The 14,999-nt window shown below is 36.7% G+C and overlaps 1 protein-coding gene across 4 annotated transcripts in view; it reads right to left on the reverse strand.

Annotated features, from left to right (window-relative positions):
• Positions 1 to 14,999, reverse strand: part of ATP9B (ATPase phospholipid transporting 9B (putative)) — a 157,486-nt gene that overhangs the window by 136,948 nt on the left and 5,539 nt on the right. For all 4 annotated transcript variants that reach the window (XM_069007968.1, XM_069007966.1, XM_069007969.1 and 1 more), the window contains exon 2: positions 4,770 to 4,943. In XM_069007968.1, coding sequence (XP_068864069.1) covers positions 4,770 to 4,943 — 174 coding nt within the window. The remainder of the gene's footprint in view (positions 1 to 4,769; positions 4,944 to 14,999) is intronic.

Raw genomic sequence — 14,999 nt, forward strand, 5'->3', positions numbered from 1 at the left:
AGATGATGAAAATATTACAGTTTATGCCCAAATCAGTATTGTCATGGTTCAGATGAGCTTTACTATTGTTAAAATAGAAATCAGTTAGATTCTGCTATTTACAGTCTCAGCAGCAATTACTGGTTTATCACAGGAAGAATACAAGGTGGACACGCTGGCCTCAGAAATCCTCATCAATTTACATTAATTAAAAATTTTAACAGCAATGAAGTCTACCCAAAATTTTTGTAACTCAGATTATCAACATCCAGCACATTTCTAATCTGTTCTTGAATTAACATCCCCCAATACATAAAATATTTTTGAGCAAGGGTATAGACCCTTTCATGGGCTTTATGTACTCAGTAAATTTGTATGATAAATGAGAGTATCATTCTCCAAGCTTCAAAGAGCCTAGAAACGTAATGTAAGATGTAGCATGATCAAGACACAATTCAGATTTTTCTGAACTCTTATGTAAAATCACATATTATGCTAGGGATTCAGCAATAAAAAAAAATAAAGTGCACCTTTGTTCACTGATTTAAGTTTGTATTTCAAATGCCCTTGCCTAGAAAATTCAACGCATGTACAGAAAGCCTTTTCCTTAAGCTAGTTATAAGCTGTGTTGTCTATATCAGTATAAGACCGTATATATGAAAAATTACCTGATTTATAAAAGAAGTTCAAGGCATATCTATTAAACAGCTTTTTACTAACCTGCTTTCTAATGTATTTTTTTAATGTGAAGGAACAATAACCACAGTCTTCATATTAGTAACCAATACCATATTTAAATAAAAAACAAGAACAAAAACCCACCAACCACAAAAACTCCCCACCAACAAACCAAAACCTGAAGTAATTGTTAAATAAGAACCCTTAACTTTTTCATAAATAGAGCGTATCTCTACAAGTCAAAAGCTAAAGTAAAAGTCTCAACTGACTCTACAGCTCTAATAATAAAGGCTTTTTTTATTTTCTCCTTTCATTACTTTTATCCTACAAGCTTAACTGCCAGTATCTTTCACAAAACAGCATTTTCATCAGAATGGAAAGATAATATAAAAGCTTTATATTGTCTGCAAGGGTCAGCTTTTCCTTATTAGGTTTTAAGTAGCAGAAACTAGTTCTGCAAAGAAAACATACTGTAATTATTGTACTCAACAGGTAGCTTCAGTAATCAGGCCAAAAGCAACACAGTGGTCATGTCATTCTCAAAAGATCAGCATTTTCCCATGCTTCTGCATAACAAATGCGTTGCAGATTAATTGAAAGCGTACAGGCCATCTTAGAGCCCAAATTAATCCGAGCATTTGATATCCCCTTCACTTCATATGGAAATGCCATTCAATGGCACCATTTTCATAGGGACAAAGTGGTTTTTGATAACAAGTGGAATGTAAATCTCATGAGAAAGAAATCAATCCAGCCCAAAGAACTCCAGAGTATTGATCTATGTGCATTATAATTTCACAAGCTTGAAGAGAATTTGTAAGTTAAAGGGGAAATGATTACAACCACAAAACAGATGCTGTATCACAAAGTTTTCTTTTAACTGTGCTATGAAAGCAAGAAATAAGCAGTTTCTGAAGTTAAAAGTTGAATTAAGTCTTCAGTTTGTCCAATATCAAAGACAACATTTGATTTAATTATGATTTTTTTCTTGCAAATGTGAAAACTCTTTAAAGAGTTGCTGATTTGCAAATAAAGTTCACACCATTCCATTTTGATCAACAAGTCTATTGTTTAAACTGAAGTTAAAAGTTGAATAAAAGATTTTTACAAAATCATTTTTCAAGTACACAGAACTTTGTCAAACCTTCCATATTTGCTTCTGCAAAACAGGTGAAACTTTTTCAACTAAAAAGTAACAGTTTGTAATGTAGCAACAAAAATCTATAGAATATAAAATCCTAAAGCTGCAAACTAAGAGATGGAAAACTTCCTCTCACAAAAATGAGATTAATCTTAACATGCAAGACAGACAAAAAACCCTACTGGGTATGGAGGTTTTTGTTTGTTTGCAACAAGTAAAGTGATTTTGAACACAAACACAAGACTTCAACTGAGAACCGAAAAGAAATCTGGGGCCCCCTGAGCTCAGATCCAGACTAATGCCTAGTCTTTTGTTGTGTTCATCTTTCTGTCACAGCTTTGAAAAATTTACAATTTCATTTGAAGCACAAAAAGAAATTCTAGATGTTGAAGTTGAGATTTCAACCTCACCCAGATGCAGGTAAGAGGTACTGATTTCCATATAAACAAAGTGAAATTTTAAATTCTGTTTAACTGAACAGGTCTCAGACTGCTTTAATCTTAACATTACACTTAAGAGAACTCTGTTTGTCTTCTGGAAATAAGTTTCAGTTGTTCATATACCATGTATACACCAACACACACAGGAAAATTGTTTTTTCACATTTTCCTCTCAATTTCAAGTGCGAAGGCAACACACAGTTGTATCCCAAACCGATACCTTACACCCCATAAAAACACTGTAACTAATTCTACTACATAGTGTAAGTAAATACTGCAGGTATGACAATAACCTCCAAGTTTCCTGCATGATTTTTTGCATGATCCTAGGTAACTTTATCAACTGCAAAATGGCATTTCAAAAACTCACCTATCCTATGGGCCCCAGCAAAAATTTGTAAAGTGCTATTATAATGAGAAACCATTCAAAAAGAATAACTTACACTGACAGCATATCCCTGACTTTTATCAATTACAAAGCCTCAGTAATGCTCTCAGCCCAGATGAAACCTCCCTACTACAAGGACAGGTATTTACAAACTCACTCAGAAATGCTTATCCAAGACAAGATTTCTATCCAGCCTAACTGGACCAGCAGATAAGATACCACGGGATCACCTTCCTTCCACAACATTTTCCGTACCTCATCTGAGCAGGCACCTGCAGCTTTCCTGTGAGAGTATCCTCTGTCTGCTAATGTCCAACTGAAATTTCAAGCTTCTGCTAGAATCTGTTAATCATTTTTTCATTATTTTTTCCATGAAAAATGAAAATTATCTGCTATGATGTTCCGATATAAAGAACATTGGTGTGATTAAAATACCTGTAGGTATAAATGCAGGACCAAACGGACTCTTTATTGTGTCCAAATTCAGATGAGGAAATCAGCAAAGCAGAAGTCATACTCCCCTAAAGCCTCTTTCTTTAGTGAAGACTTTTCCTTCTACACACCTACACTAGCAGTAAAATATGTACAGAGCATGGCAAAAAAACCCAAACCAAACCATAGCACAATTTTCTTTCTCTTTTCCGTCTCAAAAATCCATCACAGATATGATTCAAGTAACTTAAAGAACAGGTTTGAAAGTTTGTAGGCTTGAAAGTTGAGATGTACCTCTCAATTTTAAAAAGCAAGCAGGAACACGAAATTTTGCAATCTTCAGCACTACTGACAATTTGTTGTGACATTCTCTTACAATTTTTAATTAGTTCCAACATAAACTCACCTTGCAATTGTCTGTCTCTATCCAAACACTGCAAATTCCATGTCAGGGTGCAGTCTTTACTGATCCGCCTGTTTTCATGAAACTTACGGGAATATAACCACAGTAACTAATAATCACTAGTACTCACAGAAGTGAACTCACATAAAAGTATATTGTTTGAAAGTTATCTCAATTTTAAGACCTGTCCAGAAGATTAACAACTTCTTTAAATACTTAAAAATGTTTTTTTCAACAACTAAAATGCAGATCTGTACCAGAAACAGTGCTTCCAAAAGGCATTTACATATATAAACACTACTTCTGTAAACTTTTTAACCTTACTTCCTTCCTTCTACCTTCCAAACACTTAATCCCTATAATAAAATTAATAAACCATGAGGCTTTGTTAAATTATTATATAAAACAGAAATCAACACAGATTATGTTTTTTAAAGCTTTATAACAATTATTTAAAAAAACTGAAGGTGTACAAATACAGCTTTGCTTAGGTAAAACAACGGGCCTCAAAGCACCACGAAAACCACTTGTGAAGACTTCTATCTAAATCATTTCTAAAAACATCTGCTAAAAAAAGCATTTGTCATTTAAATTCACTGAAATTGCTTCACTCACTTAACTTGACTGATTCTCAGATTTTAACATTCCAAATTAAATAAAAAGGAAGATCCTTAATAATCCTAACAGCAATTTCTCTATTTAGAAGTTTTACTAAAAATTAGTAAGAAAATTACTATTGCAAGGTATTTGCATAGAGCATAGTTTGGCACAGAAAGTTTCTAAACAAGAACCAAATCACAAGAGCTAATTCCAGTTGTAATTCACTCCAATACCACAAGTTACATTTATACCTGAACCTTTAAAGTTGAAGGGTTAACTAACCATTATAGTTGATGAATTTGCTTTTTCCTTACAGCAACATCAATAAATTTATATCTATTGTCAACTTAACACACTAATATCTGCAAAACCAAAATATTTAACCCTTCTATCCTAATGTGGTTTTGAGTAGCAGTGAGAACCACGATACATGCCAAATTATGGACCTCAGATTAATACAAGTTTAGTTCATGATCTCTCTTGCAAGTCAGCAAGGCAGACAGGAGAGGCACAACAGCATCAGCTCTTCAGAACTGTTTTTTAACAGCTAGCAATGTCCTAGTAGGGAAAATGCAGGCAAATAAATCAAAAGATTCATGACAAGCAAATTATTCTTTGTTCTGTACTCTGCTAATATCACACAATACAAAGTTACTATTTATTTAATTAGTTAAAAACTTTAATTAAAAGTACTACTATGTGACAAACCTAGTGCAAAGGAACTTCCAGCCGCCACAGATAAACCATTCTAAGCCTCTTCTTCTCTGAGAAATTCGGGCTCTTGGTAGAGTATGGTAATCACTTTCATCATTTTCAAAGCCTTCTTCTGACATCATCAGTGGCATTTCATCCAAATGAGAGGACTCATCTTCCACTTGGTACCTGGCAAAATGAAATAAAAGCACTAAATAAACAGCCAATACATCACTTTTTATTACTGGGATCTCCTAAAGTAACAAGTTAATTTTTGCCATATGGAATTTTATTAGGGAGGTATTTTCATCTAAGCATCTCATGCATTTTTGTGTTAACACATTAACAAGATACTCTGATTTTAGTTAAAATTTATGTAATACAGCAAAAAGGCCTGCAATCATTGTCAATCACAGTATAAATAATTCCAGGGAAATTCTTGTTTTTTATATAATCTGTGCATGCAAAGTTGCAACCTCCTACTTTTCAAAGGATTCTCTGTAAGATTTTGTTAAACAGAAGTTACTTCGCAAAGCTTATAGCAGACACAAGTGACTGAGTTTTCTTGGAAGTACAGACTTTATATTTCCACTGTGCTTCTTCAACCTGCTTTCCTGATGTCTCTTCTTGTGTGTGCAGGCCTTTGAGCCTCACTTTCTACACCACTCATCAGTATCTTGGTTTTAATTACAAAAACATTATAGTTACACTTATAATTCTACACAAAAACTTTCAGTGAGTCAAGATCTGCCTGTGGGACCCGTGGAAACAACATTAAGCTAACAATGGTCCTTTCCTCTCCAGAAACTATTACCCACTCTAATTTTACGTGTCTGGAATGCTTTTTAAGCTAAGACAAAACACTGGAATAGTCAGTAAGAAAATTCCCCTATGTGCATGCAAATTGACTAACTTACTCATTTCATACTTTTATACCTTTGGGAAGATGATTGAAAGAAGATGCACTGTTACTCAGAATTGGTAAGTATAATTTTTATGAAGCTGTATTTAAAGTCATCTCTCACAAGGCAAATCCTGGGACTGTCCCATTTTCTCCACAGCAACCTAAACCTAAACCATATAAAAATAGTAATTAACAAAACTGGAAATTCATTCCCTTTATGTGAGTGAGCAGCTGGAGTGCATGGAGCTCTGCCAAAGGACGGATGAGACTTCTGGGTTAGGAGAGAACAGGTAAAGGCAACATTTTAGTAGGTGTCTCCTAGAGACCGTCTGAACAGGAAGTGCATGCAGGTGAGGCCCTTTACAGACATAGAGGAGGAGCTTCACATTCTCAAGCCCTGGTCTTCATGGGGAACCTCCACCACCCTGGTATCTGCTGCAGCAACAATGCAAAAGGACATAGGCAATCCTGGAGGGTCCTGCAGCACTTGGACAACAACTTCCTTCTCTAATTACTCAGGAGGAGCCTATGAGACGAGATGCTCTGCTGAACCTCATATTCACCAAGCAAGGAGGGGCTCATTGGGGATGTGAAGGTCAACACACCCTTGACTGCAGTGACCATAAGATGGTGAAGTTCAAGACCCTGAGAGCAGGGAGGAAGGTGGCAAGCAAGGTCACAGCCCTGGTATTCAGAACAGATTCAGCCTTTTCGAGAACCATTTGAAAGAGTCCCATGGAATAAGGTCTTGGGGAGAAGAGGGGCCCAAAAAAGCTGGTTAGTATTCAAGGATCAGCTACTCCAAGTTCAAGAGATTCCCATTCAATGCAATGGCCCTGACTGGACAAACAAGTAGCAGTCCAAAAATGAAGGCACAAAAATGAAGTGCACAGAGGGTAGAAATCAGGACTGGTAACCTGGGAGAAATACAAAAACATTGTCCAAGGTTCCAGGGACAAAGCTAGGAAAGCTATAGCCAAATGTGATTGAACCCAGCCAGGGATGTCAAAACCAAGAAGTTTTTAAGTACACAGGTGAGGTAAGGAAGACTAGGGAAAATGTGAGCTCATTGCTGAATAAGACAGGGGATGCAGTTACACAGGACACGGAAAAGGCTGAGGTACTGGATCCCTTCTGTGCTTCAGTCGTGATCAGCAAGACTGACTTTCAGAAGTCCCAGGTCTCAGAAAGCAGGAAGAAAGCCTAAAGCAAGGAAGATGAGTTAGGGTACACTTAAGGAAACTGAATATGAATACCATAGATATAATAGAATATATATAATATGTAATAAAACACATATTTTAATATAATTAATATATTATATATTATTGCATATTATTAATATAATATGCAATAATATACATATTATTACTATTATATTACATACATTTATATATAAAAATATTAAAATGTTATGGGCCCTGAGGGGATGCACCCACAAGTGCTGAGGAACCTGTCAGATGTCATTGCAATATCACTTTCAAAAATCTTTGATCAATCATGGCAATTGGGAGAAGTGACTAAAGACTGGAGGAAAGCAAATGCCACTCCTACTTTCAAGAAGGGCAAGAAGGAGGGTGCAGGGAACCTGCCCCGACCTTCCAGTCTCACCACAATCCCTGGGAAGGTGATAGAGCAGCTCATTATTGGAAACCTTTTCCAAAAAAAAGGACAAGAAAATCATGAGTAGTCAGCATAGCTTCACAAAGTGGAAGTTCTACTTCACCAACCTGATAAACTTGTAAGATTAAAAAACTGGCCTGGTAGATGAGGAAAGAGCAGTGGATAGCATCTGCTTAGACTTCAGTAAGGTCTTGGACACTGTCTCCTATAAAATTCTCATAGACAAGCTGTAGTAGCTGGATGAGCAGACAGTGAGATGGACTGAATTCTGTTGTAATGGCCAGGTCCAGAGGGTGGTGGTCAATGGCACAAAGTCTAGTTGGAGGTCAGTACACTAAGTCAGTGTACCCCAGAGATCCATACTGGCTCCAGTCCTGTTTAACATCTTCATGGATGATGTAGAAGATGGGGCAAAATGCACCCTCAGCAAGTTTGCAGATGACACAAAACTGGAAAGAGTGATAACAGGCCAGATGAATATGCTGCTATCCAGTGCAAACTTGACAGGCTGGAGAAACAGGATGACGGGAACATCACAAGCTCAGCAAGAAGAACTGCAAAGTTCTGCACCTGAACAAGCTCACTCACCACTATATGCTGGGTGCTACTCCAGGGAAAAAGCCTGACAGCTTTTGGGGGTCCTGGTGAACACCAAGTTGACCATTAAGCCAGCACTGTCCCCTCACTGCAAAGAAAGGTACTGGTATCCTGGGCTGTATCAGGCAAAGTGCTGCCAGCACATGAAGGTAAGAGATCCTTCCCCTCAGATCAGCACCAGGGAGGCCACCCTGTCCAGTGCAAGAGAGACATGGCCATGCTGAATGGAGTTCAATGAAGGGCCATGATGATCATGAAGGGACTGAAGCATCTCTCGTACAAGGAAAGAATGAGAGAGCTGTGACTGCTCAGCCTGGAGAAGACAAGGCACAGGCAGGATCTTACTAATGTCTATGGACCTGAAGGGAGTTTGCAAAGATGACTGAACCAGACTGTCTTCAGTGGTACCCAGTCACAGGATTAGAGGCAATGCGCACAAGCTGAAACACAGAAGGTGCCATCCCAACATCAGGGAACACTTTTAACATGAGGATGACTGAGCACGGGTATGAGCTGCTCAGGGAGATTGTGGCATCTCCATCCTTTGAGACATTTAAAACCTGTCTAGTCACAATCCTGGGCAAGCAGCTCTTGGTAGCCTTGCTTGAGCAGGAGGGAGTTCTGCTGACGTAGAGCAGTCATTCAGTCAAAAGTCTTGATAGACAAAGCCGGTATATTTTTAAAAAGCAATATTACAAACATGAGGAATGATCATGACAAGGCACCATCACTGGGCTTGCATTTTTTCAATTCACTATATATTCAATACAAAAACCTGAAACCATTTCCTTTCCCTCTAGATTTTCTGTGTTGAGCCCTATTGTATACAAGAATATATATTAAAAGCAGTTATTAACTTTTTTGGATGACAGGAAAGGGAGGGAGGGAACAGAAGGATTGAATATTACATTTCTATTGAAAAGGTACACCACATACTTTACACTGGCTATATAATAAATTGGTATCAACACAGTTAAGAAGTAAACTCTAATAAGGAAGGGAAACAAAGACCCCCAAACCTACTATTGTTTAACAAGTCTTCTAGACATTCCCTCTTATCTTTGGCAGGTAATGCCCTGATTTCTACACCTCCTTGGAATCACTTGGTATGGAACACCACTAAGGGATGTTGATGTGTTCAGAGCAGATCAGAAAATATTGCATAACTAGGAATAATAATAAACACCTCTCACACCCAGTTTCAAGTCAACTGAGTATCGAAACCTTAAGTTTATTAGACCTTGTGACAAGAAATCTTCATCAGTTTCAAATGGTGTAAAAGCACCACCACGCTGTAGAAAACACAACCAAAGTTTCAAACTAGAATAGACTGTGCTAATGTTAAAAGTTAGGAGTTCCCAGAAAATTATGTGAGAATATGGCATGGAAAATGCTTTCCAAATTATTGCTAAAAGCACCCACTTAAAAAAAAAAAGTTTAAAACAAACATGAAAAACTTGATCTTCACAATGTTGTTTGCAATAAGCTGTATCTGATATTTAATTTAATATGACAATCTAGCTATTATTATTAATGGACATTAAAATATATATATATATATATAAAATTCTCTTCACAAAACACAGGAGTTTTACAGGTTAACATCCATATTATCCCAAATTACATTGATTGCTCTCAGACTAGATCAACACCAGGTAATAAAACCACTGCTTGAGAACACTCAAGATATTACATTATTCTTAGACTTCCAGTAAGCCAGGTCTGTGTTTAAACATACTCCTGTTCCATGCTTTTATAATCTTTTCTAATTAAATTTGTAAATTACATTAGCACGGTTTTAACAGAGAGCTTTATGTTGCATTGTGTTTTGCTCTTGGACATCCAATTAATGATGTATTTTAACACCACCCAGTGAAATCACAGTCTGCCAGCTGTAATGGAGTATACAAGATATCAAAAAGTAACACAACCCTTTTACTTCCATACAAAGTTAACAAGTGTCTGATTTGAAAAATAGTATCTCTTATAAACAACAGTAACACAGTAAACATGGTAAAATCTTTGTTGAAGGAACAGTAATGCGAGAGAATCACGGGAGTGAGATTTGACGGAGAAAAATTCACAGATATGCTGAACATTTATTTTGTAAATGTGGTAACATCATAATTTCTTTAAGATTTGTTCACCATTATATTAAAGACAAGGGTTTTTTCCCACCATTGGTATCTAGGTTTGCACTTTCAAACATGGAGCTTCACCAAGTAGTGAAGATAATGAGCATAAGCACCATCGTGTTTGGTAAGCTTGACTTCAACATACAGCCTCTGAACTGGCAAGCAATTCATTCTGTTTCAAAAGCAATTTTGCTATTGTGTTGGAAAACTGTACTTCAGTATTTAAAAACAGTAAGATAATGAATAATGGATTTTTCATAACTAGGATGAGGACAAAAATCTTTGTGTCTTTGTTACCTAGTATTTTTGTGCACTTAATTGCTTGAAGTGCTGATTTTCCTTGAGTGACAAATCAATTAAGTATAATCCTAGAAACTTGTATTAAATAGGGAAGCACTGAAAGCAACATGAATAAAGAAGCCAGAGTGAAAACATCAAAACTCTCAGCATGACTGCTACTAAATCAGGTATGAAGAAAACTATCTTTACAAAATATGGTTTCCTAAGAAAAGGGGAATATTAATATTAAACAACTTTCCACAAAATCTGACTACTATTAGGAATATCATTTAACAGATTTAGCTGAAAGGAAGTCATGTACAATAAATACTTGTAAGTGAAATTTTGATATAAATATCTGCTGTGAAAATGATGCCTCAAGTCACATGTACCTACATCATTCCACTTTGATGGCTGTTTGCCAGAGCAGGTGCAGCTGCAGAGTTTCACAGGTATTGTAACAAGTAATGGAAGCCATTCTAAGTTATTTAAACCTAACTTGCCTACCTATTTAGATCCATACTACTTTCTGTGTTTTCTGCCAGCTTTCTATTACTCTAAAAGACCAATATTCAAGGCTGCAGCAGGAAGGTGCAAGACACAGAACAATTGTGGCTGCATGCTTTTCTGGTTTTACTCACTCAACAAATGCAGAAGCAGTATGTATGAAGATGCTTTTTTATCTGCTTGATTAAAAGACCCAGGTAGGAATATGAGCACTGTGTCAGATACTGCATAAATATTTGTTCCTCATCACCTATTACTTTTGCTATAGACCATCATTCACAAGAAGGAAAAACAAAGCTGATGTCTTAAAGCAGTATTTCTCAAATCTAGTGAGGGAGGAAAAAGGAATGCGTGGTCACAAGTCTATGCATGAACTGGACCCAGGAGATGGCTGTGGAATGCAGAGTAGCATGGAAGAGAGGCTGCAGTGGAAAAAGTCTTGAGTAAAAAAGCTGAGAAAGACCAGCTGAGCTATTGCCACCTGCCACTGTGACCACATCCCATCCTGCAAAGAGCTGGTGATTTGGCTGAGTGGCTGTGGCAGCCACAGGACTCCCTCTGCTTCCTGTCACAGGCAGAGGACAGAGCAAGCTGCACGATCTGTCTCACTCATATCCTGCTCTACCTCCAACCTATGTGAACACTTTCCAAGTCTGAGGACAAAGGCAGAATCTGCCAAATTGTAGAGAAGCAATAGGAGAAAAAATGATGAAAGTGACAGGTATATCCATACGAAGAGCAAGAATTATTTCTTAAAGAATGACCCACCAAATCAGCAACTGCTGTAGACTGCCCGTATCACTGACAAAACTGTTCAGATCATGTCCTGTAACAAAGAAAAAATTCCCAGGAAACTGCAGCTGCATAAATTTTATTAAGAGAGGATAATTCATCCATAACCATGTTTATAACTATACAACATATTTTCATGTAACCCTTCCTCTTAATCAAATAACCAGTGTATTCATAAAACAAATTGCTTTGTTAGAAAGTTACCCAAGAAAAATCAAACTAAAAGTACTTATTTTCCTCAAATACTACCTTCATTTCTAAGAATTAGAAGTTACATTTTCCTCTAATTTCAAACACCTCTATGCTTCACAAAGCCGTAAATTCTGTTAAACTACAAAGCAATCATGTTGTTCCTAGATTACAACAGAAGCTGAAAATGGAAAAATCTTCTACAGCTAAACACAAGAAATTGAAAGAATTTATTCCAGCCTCTTCCTAAAAAACACAGAAAAGCTATTTCAGAAGTTTTTTTAATTGATTAGAGCTTGCCGCTATATGTCCCTATTCAGCTTTAGCTGTGCCTCTAATGCAAGTACACCCCTAATCAGTGTTACTTGGGAGGTCTCTGAATGCAGGTCCTGGCATAAAAAAAAAATCACACACTCACACAAAATAACGCTATTACAAATTTTTATAGAGTAACCACAGTTAATACTAAAAAAGAAAAACAAAGGAAAATACATTTGGACAGCTTTTAAGGATGCTGGATATTTGTAGAGCTGAACATTTATATCCAGGATCTTTAAAAACTTAGTTCAGCGCTCTTGTCACAGTGCATGTTTATCCACTGGACAACAAAATAGACAGAAGGAAAAACTACTTCTACTGCATGCAGGCAAATTTATTACTGACTGCATCACTGAGATGAGTAAGACCAAACTCTGCAATATGACCAAATAAATCATTGTCCCCCTGGCCCCAAACGATACAAAGACATAACCTGGAAAACCACAAGGCAGCATTGTTGAACTACGACTATTACTACAAAAAATAAAACAACAATAATAAAAACAAACAAACAACTAAAAAAAAAAAAAAAAAACAAACCAAAAAAAAACACAACAAACCCCACCCTAAAACCAACCAAACAAAAAAAACCCCAAACCCCAAACAAACAAACAAACAAAAAACCAAACAAAAAACCACAAACAAGAATCTGCTATCTTCTGCCCTGCAGTAAGGGAAAAACCCTTCTATCAGTTGAGATAAAGGCCTACCAGCATAATACAAAGTTATTACCACAGCAGCTCCCTTTCATAAGTTAATTTTAAAAAATGGCTTACAACAGATACTAAAACTACAGGTTCCACCAGACACCTACAAAAATCAAATATTCTGAATTCTATTTGCCTTTTCTCTCTCCTACATCACACTTTCTTACTAGAACAATATACAGAAGAAGCAAATTGAAAAGATCTGTGTAATGAAGCCTCCATGGAAAAAGGCACCTGTCCTTATTACCCCTTGCTCACCTTACAAAGCACTAGACATACCCTAATACAACATCTTTTGCAACCCATGACAAGATGAGTGAGTCTCTGTATTTAACAGATACCAGAAACACCTAGATACACAGCAGGACCGTAGGAAACATCATCTACATTCACCAGAACCCTATTTTTAATTAGTAGGGTATGTCATTGATCAGAACAACGGGGCCATTTTATCATTGTCACTGGGTATTGTTATTGACATTGTAGCCCAATCAATTGTTTTCTCTCCCTGTTCTTAGCAATCCAAATGCCTGCCCAAGCAATACAAATCACTGTATTTAGATACTATAGATACAAACCAGGAAGGCATGCAAAAATAATAGCTTAAACATGCAGTCACTTGTGCTTATGCAAACAATAGTAACGTCTGCAATAGTAATTTGAAGTTCTCAAACTTTTTTTTTTGCCTAATGATTAAAACGCTTTGGATCAGAATACTTACTGAAAGAATAACTGCTAAAAATTATGACTATCTGTACACCTATCTTGGTGTGAAAGAGCATTACTAGTGAAGAGAAAAACATAAAGACAACTTTTTCCAAATGCACAGTTCTACATAATGCCAAGTCAAAGAACTGCAATTAAAAATCACTTTTTTACTAAAATCACCTAAAGTTCCTATGTCATCTAAATTTGTGTCTGCAGATAAAAAATGACAAACTACTTCTCAGGTATGACGCCAATGAAAGTGTCATTGTTTGCAAAATTATTTTACAGTTGCTAATGTGAGCAACTTTATATGCACATCATATGGTTACCTGCATCATTAAATCATTAAACTTTGCTCTGAAAAGTAAAAGCCACAGAAACTAACAATGACAACACACACTGCATACAAGGTCTGAAAATATTAACATATGGCAAGACTATTTTTCAAAACTTACACATCAAACTCCCTGGACCTTTGCCCCAGGCAGAAGTCCCAGAATCTGCACCTATCCTAAATCACATGTCAGTCCCAACCAGCAGTATTAACCTACAAAAAAAGCCTTCAGCAAAGAAAGCAAAACACAGTCCAGGAATGTGAATACATGAACTACTCCTTTTTCTAAAAACTAGAGGTACTCCATAACTTGAGATCTTGAAAACAGACCCAACTCAACCACCGTTACACAAATACAGCATCCCAAGTACAAAGCTGCCATGCAAACAACCCTGATGGAAGAATCAGAACTCAGAGATGGGATCTCAGACTAAGCCTAAAAGTTGCTCAGCGATATAGTTCCAAATAACAGGGGCAAATACCTGTCCAAAACCACAATCCCGGAAAGGCTAATGACAAAGGGCAGTATGTCCTGCAAGACAGTGACATCAATGTTGAATTTTTTTTAATGAAAAAGAGACAAACACTTTGGATTTCAGGTAGAGTCTATAAAAAGGGGGGGGCAAGAATTCTCCTGGAAAAAGAACAAAAGGACATACATGATTGAACCACTTTGTAAAATGGCCTAACAGTACAGACAACTCTCCTAAGGACTATTCTAGTGAGACTTCTTCACACTGCCTTTGATCCTTTCCTCCTTATGCTGAAACAAAAGATAGAGGTGTCTTGGAATGAATATATATATATTTGAATATATCAGCATAACATACAGCTGTGTAATTTAATGTGTTCTCATCCCAATAGACTACAACATCTACATATCAGCACCTGTAGCCTGGAACACCAGGAATAACACATTTATTTGTTCAGAGTTCATGACATTTCCAGCAAGTATCAGCTGAACCTGTAACATTTGCAACTTTTGGTGTCAGAGTAACAATTGATACATCTCACTTTGAGTTGCTACCTCCTGCAAAGATTTCTGTCCTACAGAGAGCAGGTACAAATCATCTGTAATGACGCATCCATTTTGCTGCCATTCCTGTCTGCTTGTCACAGAGGAAAAACAACACAAGACAGGAACTCTGATTT

The sequence above is a fragment of the Aphelocoma coerulescens genome, chromosome 2 (genome assembly GCF_041296385.1).
Source record: "Aphelocoma coerulescens isolate FSJ_1873_10779 chromosome 2, UR_Acoe_1.0, whole genome shotgun sequence".
NCBI lineage: Eukaryota > Metazoa > Chordata > Aves > Passeriformes > Corvidae > Aphelocoma > Aphelocoma coerulescens.